Source organism: Cherax quadricarinatus, chromosome 74, assembly GCF_038502225.1.
Source record: "Cherax quadricarinatus isolate ZL_2023a chromosome 74, ASM3850222v1, whole genome shotgun sequence".
NCBI classification, from domain to species: Eukaryota; Metazoa; Arthropoda; class Malacostraca; order Decapoda; family Parastacidae; genus Cherax; species Cherax quadricarinatus.
Genome location: NC_091365.1, coordinates 15,501,462 through 15,520,752, shown reverse-complemented (window position 1 = coordinate 15,520,752; position 19,291 = coordinate 15,501,462). Strand labels below are relative to the sequence as shown.

The 19,291-nt window shown below is 38.2% G+C and overlaps 1 protein-coding gene across 1 annotated transcript in view; it reads right to left on the bottom strand.

The window, feature by feature from the left end:
* LOC128699290 (Activating transcription factor-2) overlaps nt 1-19,291 on the bottom strand; it is a 180,420-nt gene that overhangs the window by 55,731 nt on the left and 105,398 nt on the right. Inside the window, exons 9-10 of the mRNA XM_070100800.1 lie at nt 8,580-8,714; nt 7,777-7,901 (exon numbers count right to left, since the gene is read on the bottom strand). Coding sequence (XP_069956901.1) covers nt 7,777-7,901; nt 8,580-8,714 — 260 coding nt within the window. The remainder of the gene's footprint in view (nt 1-7,776; nt 7,902-8,579; nt 8,715-19,291) is intronic.

The following is a 19,291-nucleotide window of genomic DNA, read 5'->3' as shown; positions in this document are numbered from 1 at the left end:
CCACTGGGTTAGCACTAGAGGCTTTCTTGGGGCCCATGATCACTTATTTTGCAGATGAAATCACCAAAAACGCTGTAATAATACAAAATGTTCCGATTGTATGCTTGGATGTTACCGCGGAGGCTGGCTTGTAAACAATGCCACCGGCGGAACACGTGAAGCTGGCTCAGGCCGCAATGCCACCGGCGGAACATGTGAAGCTGGCTCAGGCCGCACATTAGAAGTGTCTCGGACAAATAGCATTGAGCGAGTTTTTTAGCGGTATGCGAGGCAAAATTTTAGTGATAAAATGTATCGGTATGCGAATTTAACGTTATGTGATGCCAACGGTATGCGAGGGTCCACTGTATGTATAAAGATACACAACATATCCCTCCAAACTGCTTATATCCCAAACCTCTCCTTTAGAGTGCAGGCATTGTGCTTCCCATTTCCAGGACTCAAGTCCGGCTATATAAAAATAACCGGTTTCCCTGAATCCCTTCACTAAATATTACTCTGCTCACACTCCAACAGATCGTCTCCATTCACTCCTATCGAACACGCTCATGCAAGCCTGCTGGAAGTCCAAGCCCCTCGCCCACAAAACCTCCCTTACCCCTTCCTTCCAACCTTTTCGAGGACGACCCCTAGCCCGCCTTCCTTCTCCTACAGATTTAAATGTTCTCCATGTCATTCTACTTTGATCCATTCTCTCTAAATGACCAAACCACCTCAACAACCCCTCTTCAGCCCTCTGACTAATACTTTTATTAACTCCACACCTTCTCCTAATTTCCACACTCCGAATTTTCTGCAAAATTTTTACACCACACACTGCCCTTAGACAGGACACCTCCACTGCCTCCAACCACCTCCTCGCTGCAGCATTTACAATCCAAGCTTCACACCCTTATAAGAGTGTTGGTACTACTATACTTTTATACATTCCCTTCTTTGCCTCCATTGATAAAATTTTTTGCCTCAATGCACCACTCACCTTTTTTCCTTCATCAATTCTGTGATTAACCTCATCCTTCATAAATCCATCCGCTGACACGTCAACTCCCAAATATCTGAAAACATTCACTTCTTCTATACTCCTCCTCCCCAATTTGATATCCAGTTTTTCTTCATCTAAATCATTTGATATTCTCATCACCTTACTCTTTTCTATGTTCACTTTCAACTTTCTACCTTTACACACACTCCCAAATTCATCCACTAACCTTTGCAGTTTTTCTTTAGAAACTCCCATAAGCACAGTATCATCAGCAAAAAGTAACTGTGTCACTTCCCATTTTGTATTTAATTCCACATAATTTAATCCCACCCCTCTCCCGAACACCCTAGCATTTACTTCTTTTACAACCCCATCTATAAATACACCTACCATCCGACTTACGACCGAGTTCGGTTCCGAGAAACCGGTCGTAAGTCGAAATGGTCGTAAGTCGAACTTTACTACTGAATATCAACAAAACATTTTTGTAATGACTTTATTTTATTGTTTTATTTTGGTATTTCATGTTTTACTTTACTTTTTATGTTGTTAGTACTGTATTTTATACTGTAAGGTTTAGGATAAACACTGTGTACAACACAAATAGTTGTTTATTTCCCAGAAATTTGGCATAAAAAACATGGTCGTAAGTCGAGTGGTCATAAGTCGAGCAGGTCGTAAGTCGGATGGTAGGTGTATATTAAACAACCATGGTGACATTACACATCCCTGTCTAAGACCTACTTTTACCGGGAAATAGTCTCCCTCTCTTCCACACACCCTAACCTGACCCTCACTATCCTCATAAAAACTGTTTACAGCATTTAGTAACTTACCACCTATTCCACATACAGTAGGGCCCCACTTATACGGCAGGTTAGGTTCCAGTCTACCGCTATAAAGCGGAAATCGCCGTAAAGTGGAACACCTTTTTTTTCCTTATAAATACATACAAATACTAGATAACAAGTTTACACTAACATATATTAAGTTAGCAATAGAACTAGGCATCAAAAAACAATAAAAATGTACAATACACACATAGTGCACTCATTACCTTAAAATATTTATAGTCTTAATCTAGGGTGAGACAAGTAGTATTTATTGTAAGAAATCAAGTGTGGTATGTATGGTAGTCAGCTGGGCTACCATACCAAGCCATTCCACCCACGCATACTATTCTATGACATTTAAGCATCCCAGAGCGATAAAATGCATATACAGTTCACTCATTACTTACCTTAAAATATTTGTAGTCTTAATGTAGGGTCAGGTGTGAGTAAACGAGATAAAACGAATAAATGAGAGAGAGAGAATGAGTATATGAGGGAGGACAGGCGCAGAGTTATGTAAACAAACCAGGCAAACGTAAGTTTTGTAAACAAAGTGTACACATCTGGTTTGTGTACAAGTTACATTGTGTACAGGTTGTCTCTACATTGATACGGTAGAATAAATAAAGAATAACACTCCCATTCTCATGTAACAACATTTTTAGAAAAAATGACGCTCTGAGTGAAGGCAATGGAAATAAGTCACTCTGTCTGATTTTTTTGGGTTATCCTAGGTTCTCTACACATATGCTGTTATGTATGATAATCTATGTAACTGTATTTGTTTATACCTGAATAAACTTACATACATACAAAAGGAATAATTTTCTACAGTTACCCCCAGTAACACATTTTCTCTTATGTTAGACTAGAGAAAATGTTTTTCTTGCCATCACTTGTACAAGTTATCTGCCTCCCACATCTCATATTTATGTTTATTTATTCTATTGTGGGGTGTATTTATCATCTTTATATGTTATGTATCGTGTTTATTATATAATTTTGAAAACAAATATCATGGATGGATTAATGAAAATTTGTATATTAACGTAATATACGACATTTAATGAGGCTCGGTGATTATTATCATCATTATTATCATTTCTAATATGGCGTCATTTGTGCAAGTCGTCTGGCTACCACATCTCATATTTATGTTTATTTATTCTACTGTGGGGTGTATTTATCATCTTTATATGTTATGCATCATGTTTATTATATAATTTTGAAAAAATATCATAAATGGATTAATGAAAATGTGTATATTAACGTAATATACGACATTTAAATGAGAGACTGTGATTATTATCATCATTACTAATATGTCTCGAGATATAAGACACTCTTACTGATTTTAATGTGTACCTGCATGCCAGCACAGTATGTAAGTTTATTTAGGTACAGGTATACATAAATATAATTAATAATATAATTAATTAATAATATAAATATAATAAATATAATTGGGTCACCCTGCCTCGGTGGGAGACGGCCAACTTGTTGAAAAAAAACAAAAAAAAAATATATATATAAAATATGAAATAACTTTTAAAAACACTTGAAATTTTGGAGTTTCCAGACATAATGGAGACACTTAGTGCTTACGGAGCTCACAGAGAATGTAAACAAACAGGGTGGGGCACGGTGACCGTATTAGAAAGTCAGGTGGGGGGAGCCATATAGCGAGTTTTGGTCATAATTTGAAATGACCGTATTAGCGGAACACCGTAAAGCGAAACGCCATAAAGCTGGGTCCTACTGTACTTGCAACATCTGCCACATTGCTTCCCTATCCACTATGACTTTTCTAAAACCATAAATGTAATAAAAACTTCCTTACCTTTATCTAAATACAGTGGACCCCCGCATAACGATTACCTCCGAATGCGACCAATTATGTAAGTGTATTTATGTAAGTGCGTTTGTACGTGTATGTTTGGAGGTCTGAAATGGACTAATCTACTTCACAATATTTCTTATGGGAACAAATTCGGTCAGTACTGGCACCTGAACATACTTCTGGAGTGAAAAAATATCGTTAACCGGGGGTCCACTGTACTGCTCACATATATGCTTCAATGTAAACACTTGATCTACACATCCCCTACCCACTCTAAAACCTCCTTGCTCATCAGCAATTCTACATTCTGTCTTACCTCTAGTTCTTTCAATAATAACCCTACCGTACACTTTTCCTGGTAAACTCAGTAAACTTATTCCTCTATAATTTTTACAATCTCTTTTGTCTCCCTTCCCTTTATGCAAAGGGACTAAACACACTCTCCGCCAATCCCTAGGTACCTTCCCCTCTTCCATACATTTATTAAACAAAAATACCAACCATTCCAACACTATGTGTCCCCCTGCTTTTAACATTTCTGTCATGATCCTGTCAGTTCCAGCTGCTTTACCCCCTTTCATTCTGCGTAATGCCTCACGCACCTCCCCCACACTCACATCCTGCTCTTCTTCACTCGTAAAAGATGGTATACCTCCCTGGCCAGTGCATGAAATTACCGCCCCCCTTTCTTCGACGACATTTAAAAGTTCCTCAAATTATTCTTGCCATCTACCCAAAACCTCCATCTCCCCATCTACTAACTCCTCTACTCTGGTTTTAACTGACAAATCCATTTGTTCCCTAGGCTTTCTTAACTTGTTTAACTCACTCCAAAATTTTTTCTTATTTTCATTAAAATTTCTTGAGAGTACCTCTCCCACTCTATCATCCCCTCTCCTTTTGCACTCTCTCACCACTCTCTTCACCTTTCTCTTGCTCTCCATATACTACTCTGCTCTTCTTATAACACTTCTGCTTTGTAAATACCTCTCATAAGCTACCTTTTTCTCTTTTATCACACCCTTTACCTCATCATTCCACCAATCACTCCTTTCTTCTTGCACCCACCCTCCTATAACCACAAACTTCTGCCCCACATTCTAATACTGCATTTTTAAAACTATTCCAACCCTCTTTAACCCCCCCCCCCACTACTCATACTTGCACCAGCCCACCTTTCTGCCAAATGTTGCTTATATTTAACCTGAACTTCCTCCTCCCTTAGTTTATACACTTTCACCTCCCTCTTACTTGTTGTTGCCATTTTCCTCTTATCCCATCTACCTCTTACTCTAACTGTAGCTACAACTAGATAATGATCCGATATATCAGTTGCCCCTCTCTAAACGTGTACATCCTGGAGCCTACCCATCAACCTTTTATCCACCAATACATAATCTAACAAACTACAGTGGATCCTCTGCTAACAATGGCATCAGCTAACGTTAAATCCAGCTAATGATACATTTTAACGCAAAAATTTTGCCTCGGCTAACGCTAAAAAACTCACCCAACGCGATTCGTTCGAGACGCGTCCACGTGTGGCCTGAGCGCGTCTCAGCTGTCCCGTGGGTGCCAGTGTTTACAAGCCAGACAGTGCAGTCGCATCCATGCATACAATCGGAACATTTCATATTATCACAGCGTTTTTAGTGATTGTGCCTGCAAAATAAGTCACCATGGGCCCCAAGAAACCTTCTAGTGCCAACCCTGTGATAAAAAGGGTGAGAATTAGTATGGAAATTAAGAAAGATTTTGAAGGGTTTGGGGCTAATCCTGAGATGCCTATGCCAGTTGTGGGATCCATTGTGCCTACTTCAAAGATTAACCCGTTGACTGTCGCAACCCCCAATCCTGAGGTGTCTCCTGGTGTCGCAAAATTTAAAAAAAAAAAAAATTATTTTTTCTTATGAAATGATAATCTTTTCCCGATTGTAATGTCACCAAAAAAATGAAATTTGATGGAAAACTGATGGAATTATGCTCTCGCAAAGTTAGCAACCTCGGCGCTGTTTACAAATCGACGATAATCCCACTTTGAGCCCTATTTTCGGCTAAGTCCGTTGTTCCAGTCGCCCAAACTCATAGCTATTTCTTTAGAACTCCATTTGTTCTATCGATTGAGTACAAGAAACTGCCCATTTACCGATTTCAACTACCTAATAATGTGGTCAGAAATTTGCAATTTGGCCAATTTCACGAAAACTAAAAAATATGACAATTTCAAAATTAGGTCCAGAATGAACAATGCAGACATTCCTGGCTCTAAAATAACATTTTCTTTGTTCATTAGTCATGTCTCCAGGCCCCTCTGATATTACTCTTGCTTTCTATTTTGAATTTTTATTCAAACAAAAAATAGAAGACTTACTATTATGCAGACTACTGCAATACTGTAATAATTGTATAAATAACATCAACCCATTCATGACTGCATATTAGAATGGCTAGTTGGACATATATTGGACAATGGCATCATTTGTTTACTTTTGAACATTGGCAAAAATCAAACATTTCCCCTACTTTGAGCTCCATTTCTAGGCTCTTTTTATAGTAAAATCAATCAAAATCACCTCTATTTCTATAATATGTTTTCCATTCTATCAAATGAGACCAAAAAAATGAGAATACAACCATAAATACTATACGAAAATAGACCACAAAGTTGGCATTTTAATTAAAAAAAAAACGGTCGGAGTTTTTTTTTTCTCATTATGCACTGCGTGCTCCAAGATTTTTTTTATATGGTGCACACTGACCACACAGACCCATTGTCTCACATGTGGGCCTACCAGCGTTCTCCTGCTTGATTTGAAGCCGCTAGAATTTATGAGTATATATACGTCAAACACAGTACCTCGTAAGACGTATGTATACGGCCGCGACAATCAAAGGGTTAAGGAAATGTGTGCAAAGTGGGTTGAACTGCAAACCTTTATGGATGAAAATCACCCTAACACAGCTATTGCAAGCCATGCTGGTGACTATTACAATGACAATGTTGTGGCCCATTTTAGGCAAATCTTAAAGGAACAGGAGTACAGACCTCTATAGACAGATTTGTTGTGCGACCGAGGTCCAGTGACTCTCAAGCTGGTCCTAGTGGCATTAAAAGAAGAAGGGAAGTAACCCCAGAAAAGGACTTCATACCTCAAGTCCTAATGGAAGGGGATTCCCCATCTAAACATTAACAACTTCCACACTCTCCCTTCCTCCCATCCCATCAAACATCACCAGATCTTCAATAAAGTTAAGTGTCAGTTTGTGTGTATTAAAATTAATATTTCATGTGGTAAAAAAAAAAATTTTTTCATACTTTGGGGTGTCTTGCACGGATTAGATTTCCATTATTTCTTATGGGGAAAATTAATTCAGCTAACGATAATTTCAGCTAACGATGAGCTTTCAGGAACGGATTAATATTGTTAGCTGAGGGTCCACTGTACTTTCATTACGTGCTACATCATACCTTGTATATTTATTTATCCTCTTTCATAAAATATCTATTATTTATTACCAGACCTCTTTCTACACATATAAAGTGTAAAGAAAAACACTTTAACAAGCATTAGTAATAATCCAGTTTTTTTAACACATTGTCCATCTCCCACTGAGGTAGGGTGACCCAAAAAAGAAACTTTTACCATCATTCACACTATCACTGTCTTGCCAGAGATATGCAGAGATAACAGTTCAGATGCCCCTCCAAACAGCAAATATCCCCACCTCCTGTTTAGAGTGCAGGCACTTTACTTTCCACCTCTAGGACTCAAGTCCATCTAACACATAAGCAGTCTGGACCAAGGCTGATGATTGGCTCATATATGTCCAAGACAGGATACCTGTTATCTTATCTGATAGACATAGGAAAGTAAAGTCAGAAAGCTGGGCTAAAAGTAAAAAACAGACCTTTCTACAATACACTTAAGCTCTGGAGAAAGAAAAGTAACAAGTGAAATGTATACAATGTAATGGCAAAGTAATCTAAAGAATCTGCATGGCACATTTTCAAGTAAAAATAATAAATGATGAACTGAACAGCGACAAATAAGTAAGAAAATCTAAGATTATGATCTTTTAAAAGATATAACATAAAATACCTAATCTGAAATCCTTCTCACCTGTTCCTTTCAAGAAATTTTTTCCGCTTCTCTGCAGGATCTTCATTATCTGACGAATGACGGCGCTTTCTCTCCCCTTTCACCAGGTTACTACTGCCACTTGTGGCATCTTCATCACCTTCACCCTATTCAGCCAAATAAAAAATATTTGTTTATAAATATATTCAATAACATTTACTTGTGCAAGTAAAATAACACAGAGGAAAATGAAACTTAATACAACATTTCGGTTCAACATGGACCATTAACTAGTTAATGGTATAAGTCGGACTAAAATGTCATAAGTTATATTCTCCTAAGCACAGGTTATTTGTGTATTGTTCCAGTCACAATATTGTGCCTTTTTATTATTTAAGACAACACCACCTAAGAATAAAACATTGCTTAACAGTACAGCCTGAACCCTGTATCCACGGATTTGGTTTCCATAGTTTCAGTTATCAACAGTTTACTGTGGCTTGAAAATAAACCTTAATTTTGCTTAATAATGACCACAAAGCACAAACGTAGTGATGATGGCAGTTCTTCAAAGCCTAAGAGAAAACATGATAATTCACAACCTATAGTGCATAATTTATCAATTAGATTTTATCATAGGTATGTATATGAATGGAAAACAACTTATATATACATATATAGGGTTTGCTACTATCTGCACTTTTGGTCATCCACGATAGGTCTTGGAATGTAACCCCCTGCAGATATAGGGGGACTACCATATATGAAAATTATATACTAATAGATTTTAGTCCATTGTGAATCTTAGAAAAAAAAAAAAAAGAAAAGCTTGAAATGCAACTGACCTCAGTACTACTTGTACCACTGAAATTACGGGATCGTGTCATTTCAGCAATGCGGTCAGCAGTATTGGCTCGAGATATTTTATTACATCCTGGCCGTGCTGCAGTGCTGCTGGAAGCCAAAGCTTGCTTCAGCTTCTGAAAAGATAAAATCCAGTGACAACCCATGCTAGTGAATATTACCTGAGAGACCCAGTCACCCATGATACTGAATATTACCTCAAATATAAAATAATTACCCAAAGTCTTAATAGATGACTAAAACTATATTGCAATGTAGTAAGTAAGACACTAAGAGTACAGCCTCTCCTCACTTAACGACGGAGTTCTGTTCCTAAGACCATGTCAGTCAATGAATTCGTCGCTAAGCACGGAGCATGCTATAAGGGTGGTGGGTTTGTGCCAACTATTATTTATACTGTTTTAATTTCACCTCTGCACCATTTATAACATTTTTAGTAGTGTCCTGTATTTTGTAAAAAACAGAATAGAGGAAATCAGTTTTAACCCTTTGACTGTCGCAACCCCTGTTGCAACCCCTGAATGGGTTGCAATGATTAATATGTATATATATAATTATTACCTTTTCATATAATTTTATATTGCTTGTATTTGCGATAATAGCTAAATCATAAATGTACTGCTTTATATTGTTATTTGACTTAGCTTCCTTTGGTTAGGTAGGATGTAACATATTATGTGCTCAGTTCAAGTCTTGATTGTCTAACTACTGTAATTATCGCTCTTTGCTCGTTTCCCTGCCGGCTTCTTGCTGGGCAGCGACCCACGGAGCTATCACGTGATCGAGGGGGGGGGGGGTGTCCTCACCTCACCTGAAGTATTCAGTCTGGTCTAGACTCTCTTGGTGGTTGGACAGATTGTCTGTCTCATTATTCTTGTTAGTTCTGTAGAGCTCTGTTCACAGAACATTGTATAGACTTAGTGATTTTCGACGTTGTACTGAGGTTGTGTGTCGCATAGACACTCTGAGCAACTCAGGTCCTGAGCTGTAGCTTCTGACCTAACTTGTACTGGTATCTGTGTATTATCACAGTCGGGGATTTCCTTATGCTGAACTTAGATTCAGTAGTATGGGAGATGTGTGACTTTTGTGGAGGATCTGCAGATGGTCCCTACTTAGTGTCCTTATATTATCTCCTTGTTCCTGATTCTGTGTCGCAGTTGCTTGTTATATTGCTATTGGGCTTAGCATTCTTTTTATTGTTCAAGCAGACTGTTCTGATTGCCAGTTGGTCAAGAACTTAGTTTATTTGAGGACTTTGTCAGTCACTTGTTTAAGTCTAGTCGAGTCTTGAGACATAGCGAACTACTTAGAGCACTTACACACATACACAAACTTACTTGTACATATTTGTAATATCTTATTAAATGGTAATGTACCAGACGGTACTTAAGAATTATAAATGTGATATGTGCTTTCAGCACAATACGAGAGAAGTGATTATTATTAATTTGTTTGAATTGATTAATTTAATTTGATGATATACCTCTAGACGATACTTAACAAATTTATTAAATTTTAATTTCTCTAGTTAGTAGCCTACCAGTTGTAATCCTGAAGCACTATTGAATCATACTGAATTCTAATGGATAATTGGACAAGGATACTGACTACTTGTTATGAAAACCCAGTAACAGGCTGGATGCTAGAAGGGAAGTCCTTTCTAGTATTCACTGGAGATCTCTAAGCTTTTAGAATCATGTTTTTTGTAACAACCCCCAATCCTGAGGTGTCTCCTGGTGTCGCAAAATTTCAAAAAAAAAAAAATTATTTTTTCTTATGAAATGATAGAGAATCTTTTCCCGATTGTAAAGACACCAAAAAAACGAAATTTGATGGAAAACTGGTGGAATTACGCTCTCGCGAAGTTAGCGACCTCGGCGATATTTACAAATCGGCGATTTCGCCCACTTTGAGCCCTATTTTCGGCTAATTCCATTATTCCAGTCAACCAAACTAATAGCTATTTCTTCAGAACTCCATTTTTTCCATTGATTGAGTACAAGAAACTGCCCATTTACCGATTTCAACTACCCAATAACATGATCAGAAATTTGCAATTTGACCAATTTCACGAAAATTAAAAAATATGACAATTTCAAAATAAGGACCAGAATGAACAATGCAGACATTCTTGGCTCTAAAATAACATTTTCTTTGTTCATCAGTCATGTCTCCAGGCCCCTGTGATATTACTCTTGCTTTTTATTTTGAAATTTTATTCAAACAAAAAATAGAAGATTTACTGTTATGCAAACTACTGCAATACTGTAATAATTGTAAAAATTACATCAACCCATTCATGACTGCATATTAGAATGGCTATTTGGACATTTATTGGACAATGACATCATTTGTTTACTTTTGAACATTGGCAAAAATCAAACATTTCCCGTACTTTGTGCTCCATTTCCAGGTTCTTTTTATAGTAAAATTAATCAAAATCACCTCTATTTCTATAATATAGTTTCCATTCTATCAAATGAGACCAAGAAAACGAGAATACAACCACAAATACTATACAAAAATAGACCACAAAGTCGGCATTTTAATTAAAAAAAAAACGGTCGGAGTTTTTTTTTTTCTCATTATGCACTGCGTGCTCCAGGATTTTTTTTATATGGTGCACACTGACCACACAGACCCATTCTCTCACATGTGGGCCTACCAGCTTTCTCCTGCCTGATTTGAAGCCGCTAGAATTTATGAGTATATATACGTCAAACACGGTACCTCGTAAACGTATATATACGGCTGCGACAGTCAAAGGGTTAATATACATTATTTCAGTATGCATCCTGGTCAGAGAGCCTGCCGTAAGTCCGAGTCGTTGGTAAACGAGTACGTCGCTAAGTGAGGAGAGACTGTATAAGAAAATTACCTCTATCTGTGCACTTGCTTAGTCTTTCTTCATCTTTCTGCAGGGAAACACTGTTTTTCTTAATGCTTAGTCACCAAAACCTACACTTAGGAGAGGAACCTCATGACCATGTTTCATCTCATCATGAACCATTGTTAAATCACATTAACCACAGTTATGACCTTATAATGCTCCAGGTTGTAGTAGGTTGTAGTACAATGCCATTGTTCCTCTCCTAGGTGCAGGTTTTGGGGAGTTGTTGCAGTCACAATATTATGACTTTTTATTATTTTTAATGCTTATCTTATATAGGACCTTCTTTTCATTCGCAAACATGTTGGCATAATTTTTATTATTTCTTATGGTATCCTGCTTGTGACAATCCCGTGAGGATATTCCATTAATTTTTCAAACTGAAAATATTTCAACCACTATATTAATAGTTTGCTGGTTACTCTTCCCATGGTTTGCAGTTTCCATAGTATTCTCTCATCTGGAACTTCATTAACCCTTAAACGGTCCAAACGTATATATACATTCACGCACGTAGCGCCCCAAACGTATATATACGTTTTCTTTGTCATTCATTCAACATTGCCACAATAAGCCTGAGTCACCTAGACATGAGAGAATGGGTGTGTGCACTCACCGTGTTCCATATTAAAATAATTGGGGATGCCTGGGTACCATATGCTCTTTTTTCCTTTTAAAAGAAAAGATTTCTTTTTTCATCAAAAAATTTGAAGCGCTACGCGAGTGAACGTATATATACGTTTGGACCGTTTAAGGGTTAAATGCCTTCTTTGAACTCTTCTCATTTATTTCTTGAATAATTTCTGATTGTCATAATAATTAAGTAGATTTCATATACAGTGGACCCTTGTTTTTCATGATTAATCCATCCCAGAGAGTCTGCTGAAAGTCAGAATTCATGAATGGCAAACCCATTTTCCCCACAAGAAATAATAGAAATACAATTTAATCTGTTTCAGACACCCAAAAGTATTAACAAAAAATATTTTTTTTAAAGAATAAATATAGATTTACATACAGAAAACAATGACAAATAAATATAAAGCACTAATAAAATGGATAAATGAACATTTAACATCACACTTACCTTTATTGAAGACTCTCGTTGGTATATGGCAGACAGGTAGGAGGCAAGAGGGAGGCGAGTTTATTATGCTTCAATATGATGCTAATATCTCTACGGCTTATTTATCTGTCACAATTCATCTAATATGACATAAACAATATTAATAATATAGAAACATGATACATTTTTGTATATACTCTAGAATTAATAAAATGTGTCATAATGTATGTGAGGAGTAAGTGGTGGTAGTGTTGGGTTTAACCCTTTCAGGGTCGCCAGGCCCTCTCCGAGACTTGTTCTCAGGGTCGCCAAATTAAAAAAAAAAAAAATTATTTTTTCTAATGAAAAGATAAAGAATCTTTTCCCGATCATAATGACACCAAAAGTATGAAATTTGATGGAAAACTTACGGAATTATTCTCTCGGGAAGTTAGCGGTCTCAGATGTTTACGCATCGGTGATTTTGCCCACTTTGAGCCCTATTTTCGGCCAATTCCGGTGTACTAGTCGACAAAAATCATAACTATTTCACTAGAGCTCCATTTTTTTCTATCGAATGAGTACAAGAAACCACCCATTTACTGATTTCAACTATCCAACAAAGTGGTCAGAATTTAGTAATTTTGCCAATTTCACACAAATTTCAAAAGATGCCAATTTCCGAATAGGGTCCAGAATAAACAAGAAAGACATTCCTGGCACTAAAATAACATTTCCTCTGTTCATTAGTCACGTCCTCATGCCCCTCTTACATTTTTTTTCTTTCCACTTTGAATTTTTATTCTCACAAAAAATAGAAGATTTACTGTTATGCAGACTACTGCATTAGTGTAGAAATGGTATAAATAATATCAGCGCACTTGTGAAAGAATATTAGACTCACCAGTTGATGTGTATTGGACACGTAGCATGATTTGTTTACTTTTGAACTTTGGTAAAAATTGAACATTTCTGCTACTTTGAGCTCAATTTCAAGGTACTTTTCATTGTAAAACCAGTCAAAATCATCTCAATTTCTGTAATATGTCTTCCATTCTATAAATGAAACCAGGAAAACTAGAATACAACAATAAATACCATATGAAAATACAGTGCAAAGTCGCTGTTTTAATCCAAAAACACGGTCTAAGTTTTTTTCCCTCATTACGCACTGTGTGCTGCAGGATTTTTTTATACTGCGCACACTGACCACATAGACCCATTCTTTCATATGTATGCCTACCAGCTTTCTCTCACTAGATTTGAGGGCGCTAGAATTTAGGAGTACTAGTACGTCAAAAACCCTGGTGCGTAAGCCATACTAATATGTCTGAAACCCTGAAAGGGTTAAAGGGCCACTGAGAGAAGCCGTACATATTAGTGGTAGTGGAGGTGGCAGCAGAAGCCACCACCACTATTCACACTGAAATAATGTACATAATTTATAATTTTTTTTTATTTTTATTTACACTTTAATTTATAAATAAGAAGTATTTACACTTACCTCGGAGGAGATGTTAGTTTAATCAGCTAATTTGATGGAGGAGATGCTGACAGAGGTTTAGGGTGGTGGAAGGTAGCAGGGTGGTGTATGTTCGGTGGCCCTACACACCTCCAACAACACTGGAGAGTTACTTTCGTGTCATTTTTCTATTGCTTAATCACTTAACTTACTTGCTATACTGTTAATGCTACACTTTATCGCTGGCTGGCGCTATAGCCTTTATCAATACCTGCTGTTTTAGTATCGTACATATCTTAGAATCATCGAATCACTGAAGAAGGCACATTCTCCCATCTCTCTTCCTCATCCACTTTGGTACTTTGCTATGAGTTTTTTCTTGAATTCTATCGTGTTTCTTTCCTTCTTTACCAAAGGACTGGCACTAGGAGCTTTCTTTGGGCTCATGGTGGCTTATTTAGCAGCTGCAAGCACAAAAGGCAATGGATTATTATGAAATATATCGTATGAACCCATGGGGTGATGGTCACTCACCCACAAATCATACCACACTAACTCTCTGAATGTTGTGTGGGAGCCTTTGTGTATGCCCGGCTGCACGGATGCGTCCCATATGACGGACAAATCACGGGGCCTATCACAAACTGCGAGGCAATATTTTGCCGAAAAAAGTTGCTGAGAGTCAGATTTCACGAAAATCGCAGCCACTGAAACGGGTTCACTGTATGGTGGAACCCTGGATTTCGTCCGCACCGGATATCGTACGGTTCGGATTTCAACCACTTTTTCGGCGAAATTTTGCTCTGGATTTCGTACCTTGTCCCGGAAATCGTCCATATCAGATGCGTCTGCCCACCTGGGACACCACCACTCATGCATACGTGTCTCAGTCTGGCTCTGTCACTGAAACATTTCGTTAAAACCCATTGTTTTTTGTGCTTGTTTATTGAGTACTTGGAGAAAATTGTGGCCAGAATGTGTCCTCAACAAAGCTTTTGAAGGGGTTGAGGCTGACCCTGTCGACCCTACGCCTGTTGTGTCTTTGGGGAAGTCCATGGGGTTGGATGTGAGTAGCCAGGATGTAGAAGAGTTGGTAGAGGACCACAGGGAAGAGCTAACCACTGAAGAGCTGTAAGACCTTCATCTGAAACAGCAACAAACCACAGCTGAGGAAATTGCTTCAGAGGAGGAGGAAGAGAGAGGGGAGAAGGTGCCTTCTTCAGTGATTAAGGACATTTGTGCAAAGTGGAATGAGGTGCAAACTTTTGTGGAAAAATGTCACACTGACCAAGCTGATAAAAGCCATATCTGCAACATGTTCAGTGGCTATACCTTGTCCCATTTTAGGCAAATCTTAAAGAGACGCCAGAAACAGACCTCTCTGGACAGATTTTAAGTGCAACAGGGGTCCAGTGCCAGTAAAAGACAAAGACGGGAAGTAATCCCACATAGGGCTTTGATACCTGAAGTCCTTATGGAGGGGGATTCCCCTTCCAAATAATAACTTCTGCTCCTGCTCCCTCTCCCCTCCTCGCCATCCATACCCCAGCAAGAATCTTCAATAAAGGTAAGTGTGATGTTAAATGTTCATTTATCCATTTCATTAGTTATTGATATTTCTTTCTCATTGTTTTCTGTATGTAAAACTAGCCATTCTTTAAAAAAAGTATTTTTGTTAACATTTTTGGATGTCTGGAATGGATTAATTTTTTTTTTTTCAACAAGTCGGCCGTCTCCCACCGAGGCAGGGTGACCCAAAAAAGAAAGAAAATCCCCAAAAAGAAAATACTTTCATCATCATTCAACACTTTCACCACACTCGCACATTATCACTGTTTTTAACAAAAAAAAGGGCACAATACCGTGACTGGAACGATACGCAAATAACCGGCACATAAAAGAGAGAAGCTTACGATGACGTTTCGGTCCGACTTGGACCATTGACAAAGTCACACTAACCAGAGGGGGAGCAGGACGGCTATATATAGGCAGGAAGAGGTGGTGGTAGTAGTATTAGTAGTAGTAGTAGTACAGGAATTGTATATAATACCGACAAGATGAAATTAAGACACATGCACAACACCCGGGCATCCCCATCGTAGACGCTTCGCCATCCAGCCAGCCACTGGATGGCGAAACGTCCACAACAAAGACAACCAGATGCCGCACATGTGTCTTAATTTCATCAGTAGTTGTAGTGGTAGTAGTAGAAGAAGAAGAGGTAGTAGTAGTGGTAGTGGTAGAAGTGGGAAATAAGGAAGACGAGCCAGTCAAATACAAAGGAAGGAGAGCACTGCAAGAGAGCTAGATGCCCACAGAGGGAGAGCAAGCGCACAGAGGTGCGTGAAAGGGGAAGTGGTGAAATAAATGAAGAAGGAACAGAAACACGAGACAGGAGAGAGAAAGACAACAGAGGAGAAAAGGAAAGAGGAAAGGGGAAGAGGAAGAAGAAGAAGAAGAAGAAAAAAAAAAAAAAAAAAAAAAAAAAGTGCGGCGTCTGGTTGTCTTTGTTACGGACGTTTCGCCATCCAGTGGCTGGCTGGATGGCGAAGCGTCTATTATGGGGATGCCCGGGTGTTGTGCATGTGTGTTAATTTCATCTTGTCGGTATTATATACAATTCCTGTACTACTACTACTACTACCACCACCTCTTCCTGCCTATATATAGCTGTCCTGCTCCCCCTCTGGTTAGTGTGACTTTGTCAATGGTCCAAGTCGGACCGAAACGTCGTCGTAAGCTTCTCTCTTTTATGTGCGGGTTATTTGTGTATCACTGTTTTTGCAGAGGTGCTCAGAATACAACAGTTTAGAAGCATACACATATAAAGATACACAACAAATCCCTCCAAACTGCCAATATCCCAAACCCCTCCTTTAAAGTGCAGGCATTGTACTTCCCATTTCCAGGACTCAAGTCTGACTATATGAAAATAACCGGTTTCCCTGAATCCCTTCACTAAATATTACCCTGCTCACACTCCAACAGATCGTCAGGTCCCAAGTACCATTCGTCTCCATTCACTCCTATCTAACACGCTCACGCACGCTTGCTGGAAGTCCAAGCCCCTTGCCCATAAAACCTCCTTTACCCCTTCTCTCCAACCCTTTCGAGGATGACCCCTACCCCGCCTTCCTTCCCCTATAGATTTATATGCTTTCCATGTCATTCTACTTTGATCCATTCTCTCTAAATGACCAAACCACCTCAACAACCCCTCTTCTGCCCTCTGACTAATACTTTTATTAACTCCACACCTTTCCCTAATTTCCACACTCCGAATTTTCTGCATAATATTTACACCACACATTGCCCTTAAACAGGACATCTCCACTGCCTCCAACCGTCTCCTTGCTGCTGCATTTACCACCCAAGCTTCACATCCATATAAGAGTGTTGGTACTACTATACTTTCATACATTCCCTTCTTTGCCTCCATAGATAACGTTTTTTGACTCCACATATACCTCAACGCACCACTCACCTTTTTTCCCTCATCAATTCTATGATTAACCTCATCCTTCATAAATCATCCGCCGACACGTCAACTCCCAAGTACATGTATCTGAAAACATTCATTTCTTCCATACTCCTCCTCCCCAATTTGATATCCAATTTTTCTTTATCTAAATCATTGTATTTACATTATTTCTTATGGGAAATATTACCTCAGTTTTCGTCCGTTTGTATTTACACTGACCTTCTGGAACGGATGAAGGACAAAATCCAGGGTTCCACTGTATACAAATTTGTTGATCAAAAATTTAAGTATGTCTTCTTAAGAGCTTTTTCTAGGGAGTATGTATTCAATTTTCATATCATTTATGAACCTAAGAAAAATTATGGCATTTTTGTAATGTAGGTTTAAAAACACTGATCAACAGGAAAAATGCTTTGGAAATAAAACTTGTCATTCTTTACCAATTTTCAGTCAGTTAATATAGGAATGATGCTTAAATTGCAAATTGGCTCTATTTATAAAAATATGGACTCAGGCCAGTTGCTGTTATCTTTGACCCAGGAAATGTACAGAGGCAAGATTCTTAGTTCAAACCCACCAGGAGTCATTGCTTAAATCATAAATACAGTTTCCTATAGCCAAAATACATATTTGTTTAAAAAATACATGCAATTTTCTTTAGCCAACCAATTGTTATTATAGTCATTCGTTTACAACACCATAAAAATCATAAAGTGAAATACAGTACCCTTTTTCCTCTAAAGAATAAAATTGTTCAAAATTTCTTGTCCAATGTAATTACACAGGAAATCAAGTGTACAAGACACCCCACTGTCTGAACCATCCCCAGTCTTTTCTATAGCATCTGCACTTAAATTTTTATTTCACTTGGAATTTCAATTTTTCAACTGGTGAGATTTTCAGAGGAACACTGCAGCAGGCCTACTGGCCCATGCGACGCAGGTCCAGGTCGCCTACCAGCTTAAGCCAATGACCCAACCTAGTTAGGTCAGGTCACATCCACTTAAGGAAGGAGCACAGCATCAGACCCACTAGCACAAGCTAGTCAGATCCAGCTCACACCCACCCATGCCCACTCATGTATTTATCAAGCCTATTTTTAAAACTACACAACGTCTCAGCTTCTATGTCGGTACTCAGGAGTTTGTTCCACTCATCCACAACTCTTTTACCAAACTAGTACTTTCCTATATCCTACCTGAATCTTATTTTTTTTCCAACTTAAAACCATTGCTGCGAGTCCTGTCTTGGCTAGATATTTATAGCACACTATTTACATTACCTTTATTTACTCCTGTTTTCCATTTATACACCTCAATCATATACCCTCCTCCCTAATTCTACACCTTACTAGAGAGTGCAGTTTCAGGGCCTTCAGTCTTTTCTCATAGGGAAGATTTCTGATACATGAGATCAACTCTCATCCTCCTTTGTATGTTTTCCAGTGCATTTATATCCATTCTGTAATATGGTGACCAAATCTGTGCAGAGTAATCGAACAACCTGAGGACTCCTATTATTTATGCTTCTTGATATGAAGCCAAGGATTCTGTTCACCTTATTGTGAACACTTATGCATTGTTATCTTGGTTTTAGATTACTGCTAACCAGAACTCCCAAATCCTTTTCACAATCCAGGAAATTTTTTTTTCCTCCTTTTCCATGTGCCTTAATTTTCCTCAACAGTCTCTGATGTGGGACTCTACCAAAAGCCTTATTGATGCCCATAAACACAATATCATATTCAGTATCATGATCTACCTCCTCAAATACCTTAGTGAAAAAAATTAATAAATTCATAGGCAGGAACGC